Below are 22,825 nucleotides of genomic sequence, written 5' to 3'. Positions count from 1 at the left end.
TCTCAGCCAACAATTCTGAAAGTCTGAAATGAGGCCCTTCAGACCAGAATTGGAACTTGAGAAGATTCTGCTAATTAAAACATTCATCTGCTTTTCCATGCTCTTCTACTGGAATACAGGCAATGCTGTAAACCAAGTTCTGTAACTGAATCTAAAAACTCCAATACCAAGACTGACCACCCAACTTGCTTGATTTTCAACTCCTTTCAAGCCAATTGTACAATAAATAAGTTCTTCTTTAGCACTGCCTTCCAGAAGCTGAGTTGACTAATAATTTATAGCTTTATACAAATTTCATGTGTCCTTAAAAAGAAGAAGGGTTTACTGCTGCAGGGGGTGTACATTTCCCCCAAATGTTTCTTTTAATTGTTGAAGAGAGGACAAAAAGTGTACTTCGATTAAATGTGTTTGTGTGAAAGACTGAACCAACAGAAAAATGTTCAGCAATATATTCCTCAAACTTTTAAATCACAGCCAAAGATAGCATTGCTTTGACAAGGATACACCAGCTAGGAAACATTGTGAACAGGACTTCAAAAAACTCTTGACTTTCACTCTGACCTTGGGCAGCCTACTTACAAATAAGTCTGAGAGGGGAGAATAGAATAAAAAAGTTAATTATTTTTTGCATAGCTTGGTTTGTTTAACTTAAGTGTATGTAGTGGTAGCTATGTACCCCCCCCCACAACTAACTTGCTGACATTGGGCAAATTCTAAATTCCATCTTGCCAGAGGGAGTAAAACTGTTAGCAACTTTCAGGGGTTTCAGTTATTCCTCAGATGGAGGGATCAGAGATTCATCATTTATATTTGAAGGCTGCATTCATACAGCAATTACCCTGTTTCTCATATTTTAAGGCATCCCCATAAAATAAGCCATAGCAGGATTTTTAAGCATTCAAGGAATATAAGCCATACCCCGAAAATAAGACATAGTGATAGGAGCAGCAGCAATGCTGGCCGCGGCAGGAGGAGGAGGAAAAAAATAAGACATCCCTTGAAAATAAGCCATAGTGTGTTTTTTGAGGAAAAAATAAATATAAGACGTGTCTTATAATATGAGAAACACGGTATTCATGAAATTTGGAAGACTAAACGATGCTTTAGCATAATCATGCCCCTCCTGGCAAGCTGACAATATGACTGACAAGTCAGCAGTTGCAGGGTCAGCAAGGTCTATAGTTTATATCACTAGCTTCTTATCATGTGCAATTCCCTGAGTTCTACTAGGTAAACGCTGGAGGACTATAGAGAGCTATGGCAGGTCAAGAAAACAGTGTACAGTATAGTGCAGGCATAGGCAACCTTGGCTCTCCAGATGTTTTGGAACTACAACGCCTATGATCCCTGACCACTGAGTTGTAGTTCCAAAACATCTGGAGAGCCAAGGTTGCCTATGCCTGGTATAGTGGTACCTCGTGTTAAGAATTTAATTCGTTCTGGAGATCCGTTCTTAACCTGAAACTGTTCTTAACCTGAGGTACCACTTTAGCTAATGGGGCCTCACGCTGCCGCCATGCTGCCACCGTGCGATTTCTGTTCTCATCCTGAAGCAAAGTTCTTAACCCGAGGTACTATTTCTGGGTTAGCGGAGTCTGTAACCTGAAGCGACTGTAACCCGAGGTACCACTGTAGTCAATAGAAAGCTAAAGCCAGGGACCAAAAGACAACCCACCATTGGCACAGTTGAGAACCAACAGTTCTCAACAGATCTTCATCCAGTTGAAGCTGATGCTACCCATATAAACTATCTAAACCTTGGTCATTCCGCAATTACTGACCATTCTTCATCAATGTTGTTGATCAGTTTAGGAGGACAGGATTATCCTGAAGTATAATTTAGTCTTCCATGGCCCCTAAATGAGAGCTGAATAGATACACCCTTTAGATGGCTTGCATGGGTTACTGATCTCTTCATCTGGGGAAGAACTGAGACTACTGAAAATTGCTGACAACCACCCCTCTCAAGCCAGGCGAGGGACAGGGAAATCTAGATTGCTAGATTTCCAGTGGTCATACATTTTATAGGGGGAGAGGCTGGACAAAGCAGTGAGAGTCCAAGTGGAGATAACAGCAGTGAATCTGGACCCTAGGTGATGTAATGTGTGCTCTGACAGGAGCAAAAGAAAATGAAAAAAGGTAAAAGAAAAGGTACAGATTCAAGCTCTGTTCATAAGGCAAACCTATGAGGAATGAAAAGCTGATGATCACAGCCAAATTACAAAAACTGTAGCACGAAGAAGGTCTTTACTGTAATATTATAGAACTCCATGCTATACAATATCATTCCATCCACCCAGGGGAACTGTTAGGTTATGAACAACTGTTCAATGTTTTAGAAGAGCACCTGGTTTTAAAATTATCTACATGTGCTAAATCTGTAGCAGAATCATGTTGGGGCATTGCATCTCTATAAATTGCTTCTTTTGTGTGTATTATATGTTTTAAAGCTTAAGGAGATCAATGCAGACTTGATGTAGGCTGTTGTTGGCTACATATGTATATATGTTTATGTCTTCTCTGGGTACCTAAAACAGATGCTTTTCATCAGGGTTATTACCCACTATAAATGAATTATACTAAACCAGTAATCTGTGTGTCTCCCAGGTGAGAAAAGTAACCCAATGGCCAGGAATTTTTTTAGTCTGATTACTGCCCCACAGTAGAGAGGCCAGTTTTTCAGTTTATAATTTTGAATTGATTGGTTAAATGTTTTGGACTAAAGCAGCAGAGAGTTTAACAAGCAAACAAAAAGTTTCAGAATTACTGAAGATGATATTGTTTAGGTAAGGGGGGAAAAGAATTCCTGAGTTTTTCTCATCATGGTAGTTGGTTTTGCTGCCATTGCTTTCAATAGCCTCGGGGGATTGATTGGTTTACTGCAGTATACGAAGACAACTCCGTAGTCTTTTACTTTTCCAAGAAACTACTATCATGGGGCAAAGCAGTTCTGGGAACTTTAGCTGTATTTGGATATGCCTGAACAGATCTCAGGGGAGAGTGAAAATTATCGTCAGTATAATGGGTTTGGGCTTCCTCCCTTGTATTACAGGCCTCTTGGTTACAATAAAAGCTCTCCAGACTTTCATTTTATTAAAAAAATGCTGGAGAGACAAAACTAGAGAAAAGGTCTCTATCTTTCATCTCTGTAATTAAAAAATGGTGTGCCCTAAAATAATCCTGATGTTAAAATAGCTTGTAATACTTTTACTTCAGTTTCATTCGCCCATAAAGCAGTTTGTGTGCAAAGCAAGGGCAGTTAGCTGTGACCTTGGTCAGTTCATTAAAGGAACCTCCAGATATCAAGTCCCTTTTCACACATCCGTCTTGCTCTCAACGCAGTCATACCTACCCACTGGCTTCATATCCCGACCAAACATATCTAGATGCTACCATCGCTCACAGAGACACCCTTGATCTCTTCATAGTCTCCAAGATGTCCCAGATACTGTCAATCTCCTCTCCCGCCATAGCTTCTGATAGAGAGTCTCACATCTTTCCATCACCTTGCTGCATCCTTCTCCCAGTGAATGCTGTACTGCCACTAGGAGGCCCTGCCCTTCAAGCACTGTTGCTGAACTATTTGAAGACCTAATTGATTTGTTAATTTCTACTAAGCTGTCTATATTTAAACTCCAAATTTTCTTTTCTAACTTTCTAAGGAAGATGAGCTTATAATAGAACATACTGCAGTGGCGTGTAGTTATGCGTGTAATATCATCGATACTTTATTCACCTAATGGTTGACAATTTCCTCTTTCTTCGTAGACTATAGTACCTCTGTTTAAATAAGCACTTTGACATACCTATTTATTTCGCTTCATTTCATGGTATCACAAAACTTGGGGAGGGACAAATCAGTACAACAAAAACAACAACATGGTAGTGAAATAAATAGCTGGATACTAATGGAAGCACATGGGAGCATTCAGCCTATTTTTCCTTTCAGTGCATTTGGTTTTACTGTGACAGTTGATGCCCATGTCAAGCCAGTTGCTAAAAATATTATTAAAAGCTCTCTTTCTTTGCAGATCCAGTGCATGAAGTTTGGGATTTACTTGGTTATCATGAAATAGACGAGCCCCCTACAGATACCGATTCAACACAAGATGAACCCTGCACAGCAACGCCGGACGAGGAATCTGCAGAACTTTTAATTTTGGACCCTTTATTCTACCCAGAAATATACAGTCTTGGAGAAGATGATGACGAAGAAGACTGCGAGAATACTACCGATATCACAACTCCACCAGCTTTGCAGTTTATCAATGGAAAGCAGCAGGTGACTACAGCACCTAAAGATAGAAATGCTGAAGAAGCAAGGAGTGACCAGATTGAAAGTTTACCACATTCCAAAAACGTAACGTTTTCACACATCAATGATACTAGCATAGTGTCTGAAAATGAAGTCTCTGACACAATGCAGCCAAATGAATCTGCTGAAATTATAGGAGAAGCTACTACGCAGAAGCTAACAGCAGGATCTATCATGACGGAACTGGTCTTTAGTGGTGATTCTGAAGTTTCTACTACAGATAAAATCCTTGAAATAACATCTCTACATGGCCAGCCTTTATCAGGCACTACAGAGGAATTAACACAACCTGGAACAGATTTTCATCAAATCTTAAGCAAACATCCTGGCATTTTCTCTGTAATTAATACACAATATTCAGGAGCTTCTACTACCACGCCTGAGTCAAACAGTTACAGCTTTTCACACTCAGTAAAAACATCTCCAAAAGAAGCTTCTGAAAGGTTTTCTACTACAACGTTTGCTCCAAGTGGGCTACCTGCTTCCATAACCATAGAAGACAGTACAGCACTTGAAAATGTTCTGCAAGATGGATATAAATCAACAGTTAGACCAGATACACTTCTTACTGCTGAAAGTTCAATAGAAACAACCAGAAGTCCTAGTTTGTTGAATATACCAGAAGGCTCTGGAGATGTTCAGCAAGAGAATGCTAAACCTACAACTGCAATAATAAAAATGACAGGAACAGGAAAAAATCCTGTTCAGGATATTTCCTCAGTTCTTGACAGACACAGCCCTACCAAAAGCAGCCCTAGTGCTTCACAGCCTCCTGCATCTTTGTATAAAGACATGAATTCTACACTTGAACAGAGTTCTGTAGAAGCTCTTGCTACCCAAACTATTCCTAAATTAATTTTGAACTCTACCAAAAATGCCGAGGAAGTGAGGGATGATAAGGACGAGATTAAGAGCACCATTTCCTCAACCAATGAGTATTCAACTACTGTTAAAGCAGAAAAGTTGCTGTTCAGTAAAGATAGTGTCAGATCTGTGAGCCAAGAATCCATAACTCTCACTAAAACAGTATCAGTGACAGATGCCTCACCTCTCAAAACTAAAGAGGCCACAGAGAAGATGATTCCTGTAGATGAAGAATCTGGGGATGGATCCACAGATGTTTGGAGGAAACCTGGCATGGACATTCTTTGGGGGGGTCCCACCAGCAAAGTGGTAAGTACCGACTCCCCATTTATTGACCCAGGTACTGAAAAAATAGATGTTATCACTATAGCTACTACATTGAGTTCATTACTATTGAGATCTCAACCTGGAAGCACTGACACACAAGTGAAGGAGCTGGACACTCTTAACACAGATTCATCACCTTTGGAATATGCAATTCTTATTGATCCCACAGTGCAAGTGTTAAGTACTGAATCAGACAGAAAGGCCATGGAAACTCAAACTGAAGTGCAAGTATCAAAGGATATAACTGATAACCAAGGACCAGTAAAACATGAATTGGATGCAGCCACACAATTGCCATTTAGTGAAAAGTCTATTCTGGAATCAAATGAAGAGATGATAACATCTTCTACAGCAACTGAAAAGAAAATTGACTTGTTTGAGACCTCTGGTGCGGCATCATTTGTAGAGTCAACTGGCAGTGGAAACACTACAATCCTTTCTGTCAGCACTCCTACACTATTGAAAGATAACATTATTCTGCAAGAAAGAGGCTCTGAATTTTTAATAAATGAAACAATGGAATCTGCCAAACCAGAAAGCACTGGACACTTTTCTCCAACCATCTTTGCTGAGATAATTGACCTGGTGGATGTGGGCTCTGGAGAAGAATCAGGAGATAACAGAAGTAGTGTAGTATTTGTGACTCATGGTCCTACAGAAAGAATAATAAATACTAAATTTCCATTGATTGAACAAGGTTCTGGAGACATAGATTCTTTTACAGAACCTCCTATAGAAACAACAAATGAAAACAAAGGTAGCAGCGTGACATCTAGATATATGCTGCTTACTGATGCACCTGCAAAGTTAGACACACATAGTCATCATGCAGGAATTACAAACACTGAAGGAGAAACACCTGCTGAACTGGAAACAATAGCTTTTACTACAAACCCTCCTTCAGAAGATGAAATGAATTCTGATGAAGAACATGCTGCTGAAACATCAGATGAAATGGTGCAGACCTTTGGAGTGGTAACACAAGAATCTTTCATTAAAAGTAAAGAACCTTTAACTGGACAGGCAGGAATTTCAACTGTTTCTACATTTATCCCATACATAGAAGAAATAAAAATTGATGTCACACCTGGAACTGAATTTGTGCAAAAGAATCTCTCTTCACATGATAAGATCCTCACGATTGAGTCTGAAACATTTCCAGGTGAACCTGTAAGCCCTTCACCAGCAGCTGAAGAGAAAGAACAGTTGGCACAAAATGTCTACCCAACTGAGGACAGCCACAAGCCTTCCTCCATGTCTACAGGGTACAAGCCAGTAAAAAAGGCAACCAGTAATGCTCCATTTTTTTCAGAAGAAGGTTCAGGAGATGCAATCTTTACTGTTCCATCTACCACAGTGCCTATAAGTTCTGCTATATTAAATGTCAGTCCAAGCACATTAAGTCTTGACATTCTTCATCCGAGAAGTTCAGAAGCAAGTACTTCAGAGGAAAAAATAAAAGAATCTGATACATATCCCACTGAAACATATGGGGATTTCAGCAATGTTAATAAATATCCATATACTATAGCAGTAGAGTTGCTTGCAGGAAGAGACAAAATAGCCCCTAATGCATCTACTCTAGATACCAGGGTCATTGGCACAGAAGTACCTACTATAAAGCAACTCATTCTTGAAAATTCTCAAAACCTAGAAAATAGCTATCAGGAGAAGGAAAATATAACATTATCAACATCTGTAGCTACTGATGGAATTTCGCAGGAGGAAGCTTCTCACGTAGTGATGTATGAAGACACAACTCCTGTTCCTGAATCATTTAGTGGAAGGGCTACTCTTGGAATTGCTAAAGAACCTAAACCCACCTCGAAACCTGAAATGATGAGAATAGCCATTCATGAAGGATCTGGAGAAGGTTCTGGCTGGCGGGACACCATGGAAAAATATCCTGAATCACCTACCCAGTTGCCAAAAAGAGTAATACCATCATCTCATACACCAGGCAAAAATAATTTGAAAGTTGTGGACCTTGCTGAAGCAGTGAATGGATCTGAAATAGAATTGGTATCATTTCCCACCCATGGAGAAGAAAAACAAATGCTACCAACCTCAGAGAGTGACTTTTCAGAGACATTTGCAGATGAAAGTTCCACAAACAGCATAAAAGACTTTGAGGAACTTATCCCACTGCCTGGTGACAAAAGGAATTATTCGGGGGATATTTCCAGCTTCATTGATGTAGGCCATGGAATAGTATCTGATGAAACCACAATTATAGACGCTGATGACTTGAAATCAAATATTGAAGACCTAGGTGGACAAAGAACTGAGAGACCCTCGACGTACAGCATTTATACTTCTTTTATGGAAATTAAGACTGCCACACCTACAATTACTTTCGCTGTTGATAAAACAGATAGCTTTGGAGATGGTCAAGGGAGTTCTGTAACCAGTAAATTCATATTCAGCAAGCCCATGATATCTGATCTAACACCAACATCAGATGATGTGGGTTCAGGAGATGCCATACCTTTCACAACAGAAACTGCTGTTACTCAAGAGCTGCCCAAAATAGCCGCATTGCTTCCAACTATGCCACTTCTTGTCAGATCTACCATGTCATCGCCAACCAGCTCCAAAACTGATGAAAAGGACAAAGAATTAGAGCTGGAAACTAAACATACAGATTCCAAAAATACAATAGAAGACAATTCTGAAGTACAAACATTGTCAGACAACCAAGCAATCGCTGATGAAAGTGAAATTACTTCTCCCGCAGACTCTTCAGGAAAAGGAGAAGTAGATATGGATGAAAAGAAACTCGTGGCTCCTACGCCGCCATACCTACCCATTGAGCCATGGCAATCTTTGACAACACACAAATCTGAAGAAAGCACAGTTACTGTACAACTTGCTTCCCAAAGTGTAACAAAGTCTGAGGAAACAACCCAGGAGGCCTACAAAGGAATGAAGGAAACAGAAGCCACAGAATCCATAGAAACAGATCCAGAAAAAATACATCCTGTAACTCAGACTCCAAAGTTGCCCGTGACTGTCTATTTACTCAATGGAGCTTCTGAGTATCCTGAAGACATCATGCCAAGTACTTCATCATCAGTTGACAATGACAAGCATGATTTGTTACCAGAACAAACCTTTAGAGAAGCTAGTGCTGACATCACAGCAACTTACAAACCTGCCCTGAAAGAGTCTTCAGGAAGCACCACGTTCCCATTAGCATCTTCTCCCAAACTGGTACCAGAAAGCAAGATCACTGAATCTGTGCCTAGTTCTGTAACAGAAATGAAGGAAAAGCCAGGAAGTTCAACAGAAGTGATTATTGTCGAAGGAACCATTGCTCCCGGAGAGTCTCTTTCGAAAGAAGCTAAACCAACAACATTTATAGTTCCAGGAACTGACATTTTAGAATCTAGTTCAGAAGAGGAAACGTCTCATGAGAAGGAGCTAAATCAGTTAGATGAAAATAGTGCTGATGGAGACTTACCATGGATACGCACCACACCGCCTCCCATTCCACATGAAAGTAAAACAGGTGGAGTATTTGGGACTGATGGTGAAGCCGATGTTTGGCCAATTTCATCCCCTCCGTCAGTAGACACAACTGTGGAAACCCAGACTGCGTTGGATGGGCAGAGGAAGCCAACGACTGTTTCCTCTAATGCTGCAACAAAAAACCCAGGCTCTGAAAACACTCCTGAATCTATTAAGCAGGCAAGAACCACAGGGGGCATAAACAGCATTGAACTTGTAACACCACCACTTTTGCTTCTGGATGTAACTAATGGATCAGATTTCCTGATTGGCACAGGTGGGGGTTCAGTCGAAGGCACAGCAGTTCAGATACCAGGTAAGAGTTAAATTTTCCCCTACTGAAATGTTCTTCACTCACATGAAAATATTGGCCTGATGATACAATATAGTAAACTCTGGAGATACTACTGTTAGGTCTCACAATACATTTTTCATCAATCTTTGCAATCTCAGCCTTTTTTGAGCACACAGACACATTTACAAATGTAATAGGTGAATTGGATCTTTTGTGGGTATGGCTGGCAGAAGTGCCTTTCTCCCATCAATTCCTTTTGGCTGTATCTAGGCTTGGCAGATTGACAGGTAACATGTGCCCATTCATTGTCCAGCAACAGTGAAGGTTGATTGGATGAAGAAAAGACATATTGTGTGAGAGAGCCATGAAACTTTGGGTTATGTGGGGAAATAATTTTGGAATATTTACAGAATAACAAGTCTTTTTATGTTAACAGATATTCTAAGGTTATTAGACTTTGATATGTCATAATAATGCAGATATATTTGTCTTGAGCCAGATATACATACCCATGTGCAAAAGGGGGCTACAAAATAAGCCCCACCCAATGAGACTTCTGAATAGGCATGTATAGGATTTGCTGTTGGTGTGGGTTTCTGCATTTGGAACAACTGCTTTACATGTGATAAGCTCCCACTGTTGAGGGAACATGACAAATGGATGATTTCCTAGTACTCTTGGTGACACTTTTGGTATGGCTGTGATAAATTATTTTATTGTACTCAAGTTCTTTTTAAAGTTTTTGTTTTTAAAATGTAAAGATGATCCTCAACTTTATTTAGGTTTTTTTTGTCCTTCAGTAAAAGTCCTTGATGTTAGTGGAGATCTCCCATTGTCAGCCATGATAGGAAGCATTACAAATAGTGCTAGGCAGATAAATTTGAAGACAGGATTTTTTATTTGTATTTGTGATTAAATCATCAAAGGAGGCACACTGGGGCATGATCTGTTCCTTTATGACAGGACAGATTTACACCTTCTTAATGTGTTTATTATCAAATATAAATATGATTTCCTGTCTGTTGACTGATGCTGCTTTCATGTCATGAAGATGTTTTATGTGTGATGGTGACTTGCCATGGAGCTTCTGTATAATGGTAGCTTACATGTGTAAAAGATTATAGTCTTAAACATTCCCTGAAGTCTTCCCATGGCAAGGCTATAGATATGTTTGAAAATGGCTGTACCGTAGTAGTTCCACTAAGCACTTTTATGTAGCACAAGTAATCATACCTGATGCTATCTTTATATAATGCATATGAGGAACTGGTCCAAATATCACATGCAGAACCAAAATGGTTCATTGCATACTATTTTACAAAATATAAGAGCCTTATATATTTGTAATCTCATGTGAAATAATGTTTAAATAAGCATATTGGTTTGGCCTCTTATTCAGTTAGTCCTTCAATAACCATATAAAGAAACAAAATGAGAATATGGCTTGATGGAAAGCAAACAATATCCAGAATGACAAACAAGAAGTGTGGTATAAGAATGCATGTTCTGTGTACCCAATCATTCCACATAAACTAACCCCGTTCAGATAAATGCATATTTCACTCACTGTGCACATATGTTTTAACTGTTTTCTGCTATAATTAATTGTCATGTCATGCCAACTAAATCCTCAGTAGAATATTGCAGTTGCCAAAAATAATGCAAAATGTCTTTTGAAGAAAATGAAATATTGCTGAAAGTAAATTGTTTTCACCAGCAAGTAAGGATTGCATTGCCAACATGGCTGATTGCTGATTTACTATTACTGCTGCATATTGTGATGAAATGATTTTGGTTTCTGTCTAATCTGCAACTATAGCAAATCTGACAGAACCAGCTGAAAAGTAGGAAATGTCTTTCTGCTGAAAGAGAGTCAGCACCCAACAAGTAATTTTAGCAAAATATAGCAATTTTCCATGAACTCACTTTACAGGCCAAGAGCCATGCAAGAGTAATCCATGCCAACATGGGGGAACTTGTTATCCACGTGACACTTTCTACATCTGCACTTGTATGCCGGGTTTCAGTGGTGACCAGTGTGAAGTAGGTAAGAAGCAAAGCCTTTGTTGGTGTTTGATTATCTCTGATTATTCAATGTGCAAAACAGGGCATGGCATTGCAGTACCAGAAGACTCAGACTGATGTAAGCATGCAAGACGAACTCTTGCTTGCTTACCAACTTTGTGCATTTTCGGTCCAATCCGCAAATGCAATTTGTGTATGGGAGTAAATTTTCATGTGCCAATCTACTGTGCTGAGTGGACAAAAGCCAACAGGAAGATGGTAATTTGTACCCAGTACACCAGCAAAATGTGCCTTATTCTATATGCTTTCCTATGTGGTAGTTTGTAGACAAACTTGCACACTAGGCAGCAAGTCTCTGTGAGATTTACTAGGATGATCAACTGCAATTTATACACATGCAAAACCTGTAGAAATATTTATGAACGGCAATATCTGGTGTTTATAAATGGGTGAGGAAGAATAACTGCCTCAAATGTTTGAATGCTGCTAATAGCCTGTTGAAAGTTCTTCCAGTTTAGATATCAGATTAGTAGCAGATTGGAGGTAAGACTGCTACATGTGCCGAAGATAAGTTAAAAAGAAACTGAGTGGTTATTGCAGGCAGAATGAATGAATGAATGAATGAATGAATTTTATTTATTTATTTATTTGATTGGTTAGGCCAGTCACATTGCAGGAAGACAAAAAAAAAAGTTGTGGTAATGACAAGACTCTTTGTGACGATGGACTCTGTAAACGGCATTCTTCCTGGCAGTACAACTCACCTGTTTACAGATTAGCTAATTTCTCTGGGATTTCTATGTTTGTATCCAATGAAATTGTCCCAATTGTACAAGGAATTCTGCTTGTGCAATGGAACATCCCCTGCCTCTCCTCTCGCTGCATGTGCCCTCAATCTGTTTTGGAGGGTTGGAGCAACCCCAATAATATATTGGGGGACACAGGACAGCCTTCACCGGACATGACCCCTACTGTTTGGAGTTATGTTTTTATGACCACCAGGATATGAAAGGGCAAGGACAGTAGGAACAGATGGCAACGTCTACTGCAACAATGTGAAATGCATCCATTGCAGCCTAATAGGAGTTCAGTCTTCCATGGTCCCAGGTTAGAATAGGTTGGATACATCACAAAGGTATTCTGAGGTTTTTTGTTTTTAAAAAGAATGAGCTGAAGTACTCTTTCCCTCAACAGTACATTTCCGAGCACAATTCAAAGTGTTGGTGCTGACCTTTAAAGCCCTAAACAGCCTCGGTCCTGTATATCTGAAGGAGCGTCTCCACCCCCATTGTTCAGCCCAGACACTGAGATCCAGCTCCAAGGGCCTTCTGGCGGTTCCCTCCCTGCAAAAAGTGAGGCTACAGGGGACCAGGTAGAGGGCCTTCTTCGTAGTGGCGCCCACCCTGTGGAACGCCCTCCCATCAGATATCAAGGAAATAAACAACTATCTGAAATTTAAAAGACATCTGAAGGCAGCCCTGTTTAGGAAAGTTTTGAATGACTGAAGTTTTATTGTGTTTTTAATACAGTATTCTGTTGGGAGCCACCCAGAGTGGCTGGGGAAACCCAGCCAGATGGGCGGGGTATAAATAAATTACTACTACTACTATAAGAAGAAGTTCTGAGAGGTAGAAACCGAGGATGCAGGTTACAGACTCAGTGGTCATGCGGGATGGTTTTAAAATGTTCAGGTGTGTGTATATTTTGTTAAGAATTGTTCTGCAGATTCTGAGATATAAATGCTGCTGTACTCTGTGTGCAAGTGTTGAAGAAAATCGTTAGGTCCTTATGCATTGTGATATCTGAAATCAATTTATGTACATTATTTATTTGACATTATTAATACATATAAACTTTATTTTATATTGCAAGTGAGGACAATACCTCATTTTAAATACCTGTTTCATTTTCTTGGGCAGACATTGATGAATGTCAATCCAGCCCTTGCAGAAATGGAGCCACGTGCATTGATGGCATCAATACATTTACTTGCCTTTGTCTTCCAAGCTATGTTGGAGCTCTTTGTGAAAAAGGTGAGTTCTGTTTGAAATTTATAGTTACCTGCGGTTATGGTGGAATCAAATATGCAAATTTGCTAACAAATCAGGCCTCTATGGGGAGGGTGGTGGCAATTAATGGATAATTATTTGTCTTTGCTTTTATTTTCTTTCGCTTGTGTTGCTTTGCTTTCTTTCTCCTTCCTGCTGAAAACAGTCATTGGGGGGGATTGCTGTAGTCTCTTTTACTGAGGTAGAAAATTAATCCTCTGGGCTTGACTTTAGTTTGTCATCTTATGTTTCCAACATTTGACTTCAAGAGTGATGTTTAAAAAATGAAGTTTTAAGTTTGGGATATGGTTCTTTAATCTGTGTTCTTTAATCTGTCCCTGGATGATGCTATTCCAGATTCCAGAAAGGTAACTGCATTAGTCTGCTACAGAAAATACAAAAATGAATTTACTGTTGCATAACTTTGTGGACCAAAGCCTCTTTCATCAGATAAATCTTATCCTCAGTTGGCAAGTCTCTTCTTCTCTGTGTGTGTTTACACAGGTGTAGAGGGTTTTGGGTTTTTTTTGGGGGGGGGACTCCTGTGGGTGCCCAGATATTGTTGGACTACAACTCCCATAATCCCTGCAATCCTGCACCCACTTCGTTGGGTAATAAACATACTGAATTCTATGGGCCTTTAAATGCATGTACTGTATAGAATTGTGATGTGAATTGATTTTAGAAGTGTTCTGCTTGAATTAAGACAGGAAACAGGAGGTCCTTCAGGTCATATCAGTGGAGAAACACTTCACTCCCATGAACCAACAAAGATTCATGCCCTGCCAGTATGGCAGGTGGGCAGAGATGATGCAGTTGTTCTTCAGCACTGTGTAGGGGACTTTAGGTTCACTAACCCAGGGACTGGAGGCCTGTGGCCTTCCAGGTGTTGCTAGACTACAATTCCCATCATCCATGGCAATTTTGCCATGCAGGCTGGAGCTGATGGTAGATGGAGCCCAAAACATCTAGAGGGTTACAGATTTTCCTGGTGCAGAGAGAGAAAAGTAAACAGTGGAATCTAAAAGGCATGAAATGCAAAAGGTACATGACATTTCTGCCATTTACAAGATAAGCACAGTGATGGTAATAGATGTCAATGCTAACACACCCAACACTGCAGACCTTAACAAACTCAACAAGCCTTTCTCAAGGTGACACCATGTTTTTCTTTCCTTTTGTGTCTGGGTCTTCTGGTCAAGCATGCTAACGTAATGGCCCTATGGAGAAGTTAATTAGGGAGTTTTGCTGTGGGCTTTCCAGCACTCTTTTAACATTACCTCCCTGCCCTTCCTTTGTAAAGGTGGCATTACAGAATAAACCCGAGTCTTCCAGCATGGGTTCAGGCCTGTCCAAAGGTAATGGGGAAATTTCCAGGATGAAAAAATGAGCTGAAGGTTTTAAAAGTTGTGGGTTTTACCCCTTTGCGTTCACCCTCACATGTAGGAAAATACCATCCCCATCCCTCCCATCTTGCTCTGACTGGATTCACTCACAGCCAGAGCAAGAGTGTCTTCCAGGCATAATTACATAAACATTGACATGTTTCAGGCTTGCCTTTCATCGTAAGCCTACTGGGCGAAAGACTCTGAGTTTTCTAGTGCTTTAAAAATATTCCATGAGCCTGAAGGGACATTTTTTTTTCTTTTGTTTTGTTAATGTTGAAGTCTCAGGCATAGGACTAGGTCCAGGACTCATAATATTTCAGTAGTCTGGCATAGGCTGGAAAAGCCTCCTGAAATCTCCTCTTTAATACAAGAATTTGACCCATGTTTTTACAGCAGAAGGATATTTCTGAAAATATCTTCCCGCAACAAATCCTTAACACTGAAATAGTCTGAAGTTCATGGTAGCTTTAAGTTGTGCTTTATGACCAACCAGGGAGAGTGTATTTTTGAAATACTTAATGTGAGCATTTCCTCGTTTGTCAGTCTGAAACAGATCTCAACTCAGTCAACTCTGGAATTTAAATTTCTTCCACAGAAAGTCCTGCAGTGGTTTAGGATCGCAGGAAGGCATTCAATGCCAGCCCCTACCCCCTGCCCATTCTACCAGAAAATGGGGGAAGAAAATGTGGACTGCTTTCTGGAAAGCAGTTTTGATTTCATGTCACTGAACCTGATTTCATTAGATCTATAGCAAAGCCAAAAGGTACAGAATGTGCATTCCTATGCCACAAAAGGGCATGAGTGAATGATTCTGTTGTTTCCTAGAACTTATTATTGGCTTGTAAAAACAATTGTTTGCCAAATGGATTTCTGAGTGCTTGTGAACATTTGAACTAATATTAGAGAAGATATAGGTGACCTTTTTGTTGTACCAAGAAGATAAGTTAATTGTATGCAAGGCAGTTGGCATTCAGCCAGCAGTGTTGATATTTTCTCTGTCAGTATCAGCTTAGCGGGGGGAACATGAGGGCCAATAAAGGGACATTAGCCATTGAATCCTGGTTGTCACAGTGGAAGAGATGGAAGAACTGAAATATGGAAACATCAAGACTCACTGCTATTTGACTGCTTTCATTTCTTTCCAATAAGCAGAGAAACCCAAGAACGTGCCTTATATTGAGTCAGGCTGTTGTTCTATCTAGCTTAGTATTATCTATAATGACTGGTAGCAGCCCTCTGAGGTTTTAGGCAGGGGTCCCTCCCAGCCCTTTCTATAAATGTTGAAGATTGAACCTGGGACCTTCTTCATGCAAAGCAGATGTTCTATCACTGAGCTGCGCCCTTTCCCCAGAGGTAGACCTCATCTGTGAAAAAGCTGTCTGAATACTGTTCCCTGTCTATTTACAACTAACACTGGATTCAGTGTGTTCATTGCCAGATCAGACTGTAAAACGGGGGCCAGAGCCTCTCTCAGCCCTGTGGCAGCCCAGCTTCTTAAAAAAAGATCCCATTAAATGAACAGGAGCTTACTTCTTAGCCTGATTACTGTATTGGGGGGGGGAACAGTTTTTGTAGAGGGATGGTTGGGTGGCAGCAGGGGAAATCCCCCCTCCTCCCCTAGTGCTGGCACCTTCTGAAAATTACGTCCCTTGCCATTGCACTTAGATAAAGGTTCCATTCTCATTCTCTCCCCCCCCCCCAACTACCACAGATAGGGATGGGATGAGAAAGAGGGCACATGATGGTGAGGGGAATTTAAAATGACAGTGCAAATGTGGGATATCAATGTGTGTGGCTGAGGTTGTATATGTGTGGGTAGGTGGAGGGGTGTGAATAGATTGGGTATGTTGCTTTTGCGTTTGGCTGCATCTAACACTGGCTTTTGACTGTTTTAATTGTGCGGCTATTTTGAAGAAATGCAACACAATCAGCATATTTATTCCAAGACCGTTGGAACAAAGTAGAAGGCATGCTTTAAACTATGGTCGTCCTTTGTCTTTGCCTTCATCTCTGTCTTCATCTTCTTCTTCTCTTGCACTCTGCTCCTATAGCTCAGGTTTTGCTTTTGGCACCATTTCTTCCTGGCAGTACAACTCACCCTTTACTGTGTTATATAAAGTCTTCTTTACATATATAAACATTAAGTAAAATTGAACCTTCGTTGCACTGTTTACCAGATGCAGATGTGCATGTGAACCTGCTGCCAAAACTGCGCAGATGCAATTGTGAGTAGACAACCCTCCTTGGGGCAGTATAGCCAGAGATGGTTTCTCTTCCCCTTCCCCCTCTTTTCTTTTCTTCCTCCCTTTCCTAAGGAAAATAAACGATTTCTTTGTTAGCAAAAGTGCTCAGTTTTATAAAGGAGTTAGTTCCCTGTCCAAATGTTTGTGATTGCTCTTGTCCCTCCCCACAGGCTCAGTTCTGGAAGTCATTGTAGTTTAGGAAGGAAAGAAGCATTTCTATTTGGAAATAGCTCCTAGCTCAGTTCCCACAGCTGAGAAGGACTGGGGAAAGCAATGCCACTTCTGAAAGCCATTTGACTAAATTAGATTTACAAGCTTTTGCTTCATATGTTTGCTAAACCCATTTCGTCTCATGCCCTGAAGTGAAGCCATCTTGGGGAGTTTGGAGACTGGGCTTGTCTGCACAGGACTCTGCTTGGCAGCAGGACTCTTCAGGCAGCTTAACTGGGCACAACATGTAGACAGGAAAGTGGGATTAGAGTGGCCATGTGCCTGCCTTTATAGCAGACAGGCCTCTATTTGAAGGGTTTGTCTAACCCAAGTCCCATTTAAATACCTTAAGATGTGAGGACAAGGGGCCTTACAGTTTCCCACCTGGAGATGTGCCCAAACACAACCGCTCCCTTTTAAGCCTGATCTTCCTGCAATCTTAAAGAGGGAGATGGAGACTCCCAAAGGCTCTTTCTCCCTTCCCTGTTAAATCCAATCTCAATGCAATTTTAATGGGAGGGAGATTTGCAAATGCTTCCAAAAGCCTTGGGGAGTTCCTCCGCCTACAGTCTTGCTTAAAGGGGACTCCCAAAGGCTTCTTCTCCCTTCTTCCCTTTAAAGCCCAGTCTCACTCTGATGGGAGCAGAAGGGATTTTGACGTCAACTTTGGCTTGTGGTGCCAAAACGGTTCTCCGCCTCTGGTCTGGATGAACCTAACTACCGGTAGGGAGAACCCGTCAAGACAGGCCTGCCTCCTTGATGCATCTGAGGGGAACCTGGTAGAAGCTTTTGCCTGCTTCAAGAAAGGAGGTGGTAGTGGGGAATCTAGTAGCCAAATATTTCTGCACTTTTCTAAAAACCATAGTTGCTTATAATGATGTCTGATTCCTAAATATATATTATGCACATAATTATATTACCTTTCCTCTAAAAGCAATAAGATATGTCCACCTTCCATTGCTTGACTGATCTTTCAGGCTATAAGCTTCTTGATTGTACCACTTGTCTCTTTTTGTAAAACTATGTAAGATGGTCTACACTAATCCTATACAGTGGTGCCTCGCTTAACGAGTGCCCTGCTTAACGAAATTTCCGCTTAACGAAAGGATTTTTCAAGCGGAGGTTGCCTCGCTAGACGAATTCGTTTTATGAAAAATTCATCTAGCGAATCGCGGTTTCCCATAGGAATGCATTGAAATTCAATTAATGCGTTCCTATGGGCAAAAAAAAATTAAAAAAAAATTCAATGAATTCCTATGGGATTTGCTAGACGAATTTTTCATTATAAGAAAAGACCAGTGGAACGAATTAAATTCATCTAGCGAGGCACCACTGTATAATAAAGTGCAAGTGTCTCTGCGTCCAGTATTCCCTGTGTCCCTGGGTTTGCGCTACTGCGCATGTGCCCCACAGACACAGGGATTGGACGCAGAGACTTGATGCACACACACACGCACACACGCTCTCCCCACCCCACCCCTCTGCCTACCGTTTCCCTCGCAGTCCTCAGAAGAATCGCGGCCTTCTCCTGGGCGCCCACTGGCCAGCTGGGCTCAGCGGAGCGCCCTGACGAATCGGCGGCCGTGGGAGGGGCCAGTCGCCCCCCCACGTGCCGCCGCCACAGAAAGAGGCTGAATGTTCTAGCGCCCGTTTATTAAACGGGCTGAATGACACTAGTGGTACATATAATAGGCCCTGGCAAGATCTGCTGGAATAGGCAATTTAGGGTGCAGCAGATCAACATTAAGTCCCTAGCTCAGTGAAAGATACAGAAGTGTAACTTGCTCAGCTGGGACTCAGCTGGCTGAACCAAGGCCAATGTAAGCCCCCGAAAAGGAGCATTCCAGGGGGGTGGCAGGAATGGAACTGGGGGGGGGGGACTTAGGCTGCATGTCATGCCTGCTCAGTTCAGCAATGTGACCTGGCAGCCTGCTGCATAACACTACAGTATTATAAAGGCTTCTTTTCCTTCTACCAGGCTTAGGCAGAGCAGCAGCAGCCATGCTGTTGAACAGAGGACTCAGCTATACAGCTGCAAATAGGACATTTTAAATGCGTTGTAAAGTGCGACATGCAAATGTGACACCAGATGGTGACAGTGAGCTATGCCAAATTCAATGTATTTTTCAAAACGTTTTTTGAAAAAGCATTTTCATAGCGTTTTTAATATGTGTGTAGATTCCACCAGAATTTGGATCTCGTGTAACTTTTCTAGGGCTTAATTTACACCAGCTTGCTTTATGGCAGTTTATTGTGCATAGGATTTCTCCCTTGATAATGATTAAATTCTCAGGGAAGAAAATATGACAGCCCTAGAAAGAGGTTTAATGACAACATTTATACATAATTGTGGTGGTAGGTTGGTCACAAGAAATGTTGCATGTAAAGCACATTTCAGTTAATATCTTACCACATTTTTGTAATGTTAAGAACCTCAAAGAAGAGAAAAAGGCAAAACATGTATGTTTCTTTTCTTTTGTTGCGGGAATAAAAGTATGTGGTTTTGTGCTAACATAACCTGATCAAGCAACGTATGTTTTACTGTCCTAAACTCATCTGAGTCCCACCCCCCCCCCCCAACATAAAATTTATTGTCATTTCACCAAATGAAAAGCAAAACTATCTCTGCAATGATGGATCATCAACCAATTCTCTATTTTCTTAGGGAGGTATTTAACCAAACTCTTAAAAAAACAATAGAGAGAAATTCTGAGTAATCTTGCATGTCATGCTTCTGGTTGTTTTACTCATGTGTAAAATGTCATTTTGAAAAATTGTTGCCAGATCATGAAACTTTGGAAAATTATCTTTCAAATGATACAGAAAATGTTAACTATATATGTAAATAAAAAATGGGTCTGCAGGTTGACATGCTAATGGAATTACCCATTACGTACCACATTTTGTGTTCTGTGTTTCCCCAAAGGACATCAGAGATGCACCCATGAAGTAATACCGTTTTTATCCTAAAAACAGCCCTTTAAGGTAAAGTAGGCTAAAAAGTAACTTGCCAGTAAGCTTCATGGCTAAGGCAATTTGAACCTAGGTCTCAGTCTAAGTCCAATGCTTTATCTACTAAACCCCACTGACTTTGATAGTAATTATGGTTCAGACTTTGCTTTTCTCGCATTTTCAGAGGACTTTTAAAACAAGGCAAGGGTTATAGTCAAATGTTTGTTGCATCAGTTAAAAACAACAAGCCAACAATTTTTAAAAAGCAACTCTGCTCAGAATCTCTAGACAGTATAACTTAGATATGTCTGAAGAATAATATCCATGCTGAAGTTATCGTAAAGAGATGATGTGAATATATAAAACACCCGTCCTCCATAAATAAAAATGAACTGCTCCACTATAATGACTCCTGGGTTTAGTGAAACAGCTTTTAAAACACCATAAACATGCCAAGCTCCATTTCAATTCTTATATAATACATTTTAACTATGAATGCCTAGAATGTTGTAAAAGAAAGCGTCTCTATGCACATGGGTTGCAATGGATTATTATTATTTGTATCTAAATTATTCACCGATTCAGGTAATTTCGTGGATTATCTAGTCTAACAGGCTGTTTAGTACTTAAAAAACCCCTAAGACCTCTTTTTGTATATGGACCTCACACTAAGCACCGTCCTATGGGTTGTATCTAATTTCAGTCCTGCTCAGAATAAACCAGGCATCCCCAAACTGCGGCCCTCCAGATGTTTTGGCCTACAACTCCCATGATCCCTAGGTAACAGGACCAGTGGTCAGGGATGATGGGAATTGTAGTCCAAAACATCTGGAGGGCCGAAGTTTGGGGATGCCTGGAATAAACCCATTCAAATGGAAGGACATGGTTAAGTTGGGTACATCAATTTCAGTGGGCAGAATTTAGTAGTGTGCAACCTTGTGGTAAGAAGATGCAGTGGATCTCTGCAGGGACTGTACCATTTTGGAATGCTGGTAGAGAGTTATATGTTAAAACATCCACAAATATCCCTTCTCCTAGAAAATGCTTATGTCAGGAAGTAGGCTAGAGTGGAACTCTCTTTCTCAATGTAGATTCTCACCGGATTTGAACCACCCGTCCGCCCCAGAGCATGATAAAAAAAGCACATCTGTAAAGGGCGCAGGCACAACCCAAAGCAGCAGTGGAATTTTATGCCACTTGTCAGCTCCGCTCTGGGATCCTGCGGTACTGGCAGTGTAATTGACACGAAGCCATTAAAATGTGCTACGTTGCCAAGCTTCATGTTTGCTTCCCTTTAGCAAAATTGAATTATAGGCTGATGCAAATGCTTTTCTACTGTGTGTTCTTATCGGGACCATCCGTCACATGAAGATAGACAACGTGCATTTCATTATGTTATGTTTCAGTTTTACAGCTGCCTTCAGAAAATAATCCCTTAAATTTATTTAATATATTTTAAAAGGTCCCCTCCAGGGGCCTTTTTTTATTCTTTGTTTGGCTAGTCTTAATCTCTGTTGAGGTAGCACTCCAGCTTTGCATCTGTGAACTGCACAACAACAGTTATTTTTTTCCATGGCTATTTTCAGTCATCAGTTCTTCAAGACTGCATTGCCGAAATGAAAAACACAAATAATGTTGTTGTTTTTTTATGAAGGCTGTGGGGGAAAAAACACACATGACCCTTCCATATTAGGGCCCAGAAATCCACCTGGATCTAATTTGTCTTTCTCACTAGAGTTATAACTTGTGTGTCCTGTTGCAATGTTAAAACCAAGCAAACAGGCCCAGTCCAACTAAAGTTATTCATGAAACCAGTGGAACAAATCAGTTGCAGCTGACTTGAACTCCATTGCTTTCAATGAGATTTAGAGCCAAGCCATGTGTATTATGTTCATGTGTCTTCCCTTTTCACATACAGAAAATTGAGAACTGGGGGCATCTTTTGTCTTTTCTTTTCTTTACATGACAAAGGAGGTGAACAAAGCCATTGCCCCTCCCACAGTGTGACCTGTTGCTTAAAAATAATAATAATTCTGCCCACCCAGCTCATTTCTGATTTTAGGGCTTGTGTGTAGGAAGTGCTTCAAACATTGGAACACAGCATAAGATAGGGGGAAAGAGGGGCCGAATCTGACACGTGTGTAGTTTCTCAATATTAATCTCCATCCTCTGTGTGGGCGGAGATGTTGGGGAATAGGGTGGAGTTGGGGGGCAGGCCGGGCAGACCCTGCACTGAATTTCTCTGTGGAGAGGAGAAATTCTCCTACAGTTTCTCAGTGCGGGGCTTTTCCCCCTCAAGAGGCAACAGGGCCACTTCACACCCTCCACAATACCCTGGACATACCCAGGGCATTGTGTGTCTATGTGTGGTGTGGAAGAGAGGAAATGGTGACCATAACAAAGAAAGAGCAGAGGGAAAGAGCAGAGGGAAATGAGAAAATTCTGCAAAGTGCTTTTCTTTTTCGTTGTGGGAGGAGTGAGAAAAGAAAAACCTCCAAGAAAAAACCAAGACATGTCCCCTCGGCTCTAGATGGGATTTTGCTCCCCTTACCCACTTGATACAAACAATATGTGTGTGTGTGTGTGCGCGTGCGTGCGTGCGTGCAGGGGACCCAGGTGGCGCTGTGGTTAAACCACTGAGCCTAGGG

General features: G+C 40.9%; 1 protein-coding gene across 4 annotated transcripts in view; it reads left to right on the top strand.

The window, feature by feature from the left end:
* VCAN (versican) overlaps positions 1 to 22,825 on the top strand; it is a 230,002-nt gene that overhangs the window by 177,076 nt on the left and 30,101 nt on the right. For 3 of the 4 annotated variants that reach the window (XM_060280214.1, XM_035100043.2, XM_060280213.1), the window contains exons 8-11: positions 4,032 to 9,332; positions 11,245 to 11,358; positions 13,256 to 13,369; positions 16,950 to 16,997. In XM_060280214.1, the coding sequence (XP_060136197.1) occupies positions 4,032 to 9,332; positions 11,245 to 11,358; positions 13,256 to 13,369; positions 16,950 to 16,997 (5,577 nt within the window). The remainder of the gene's footprint in view (positions 1 to 4,031; positions 9,333 to 11,244; positions 11,359 to 13,255; positions 13,370 to 16,949; positions 16,998 to 22,825) is intronic. The other variant, XM_035100044.2, reaches the window with a different exon arrangement.

The sequence above is a fragment of the Zootoca vivipara genome, chromosome 11, assembly GCF_963506605.1.
Source record: "Zootoca vivipara chromosome 11, rZooViv1.1, whole genome shotgun sequence".
In the NCBI taxonomy this organism is placed as follows: Eukaryota; Metazoa; Chordata; class Lepidosauria; order Squamata; family Lacertidae; genus Zootoca; species Zootoca vivipara.
The sequence above is the reverse complement of the archived record's forward strand: the minus strand, read 5'-3'. Positions and strand labels throughout refer to the sequence as shown.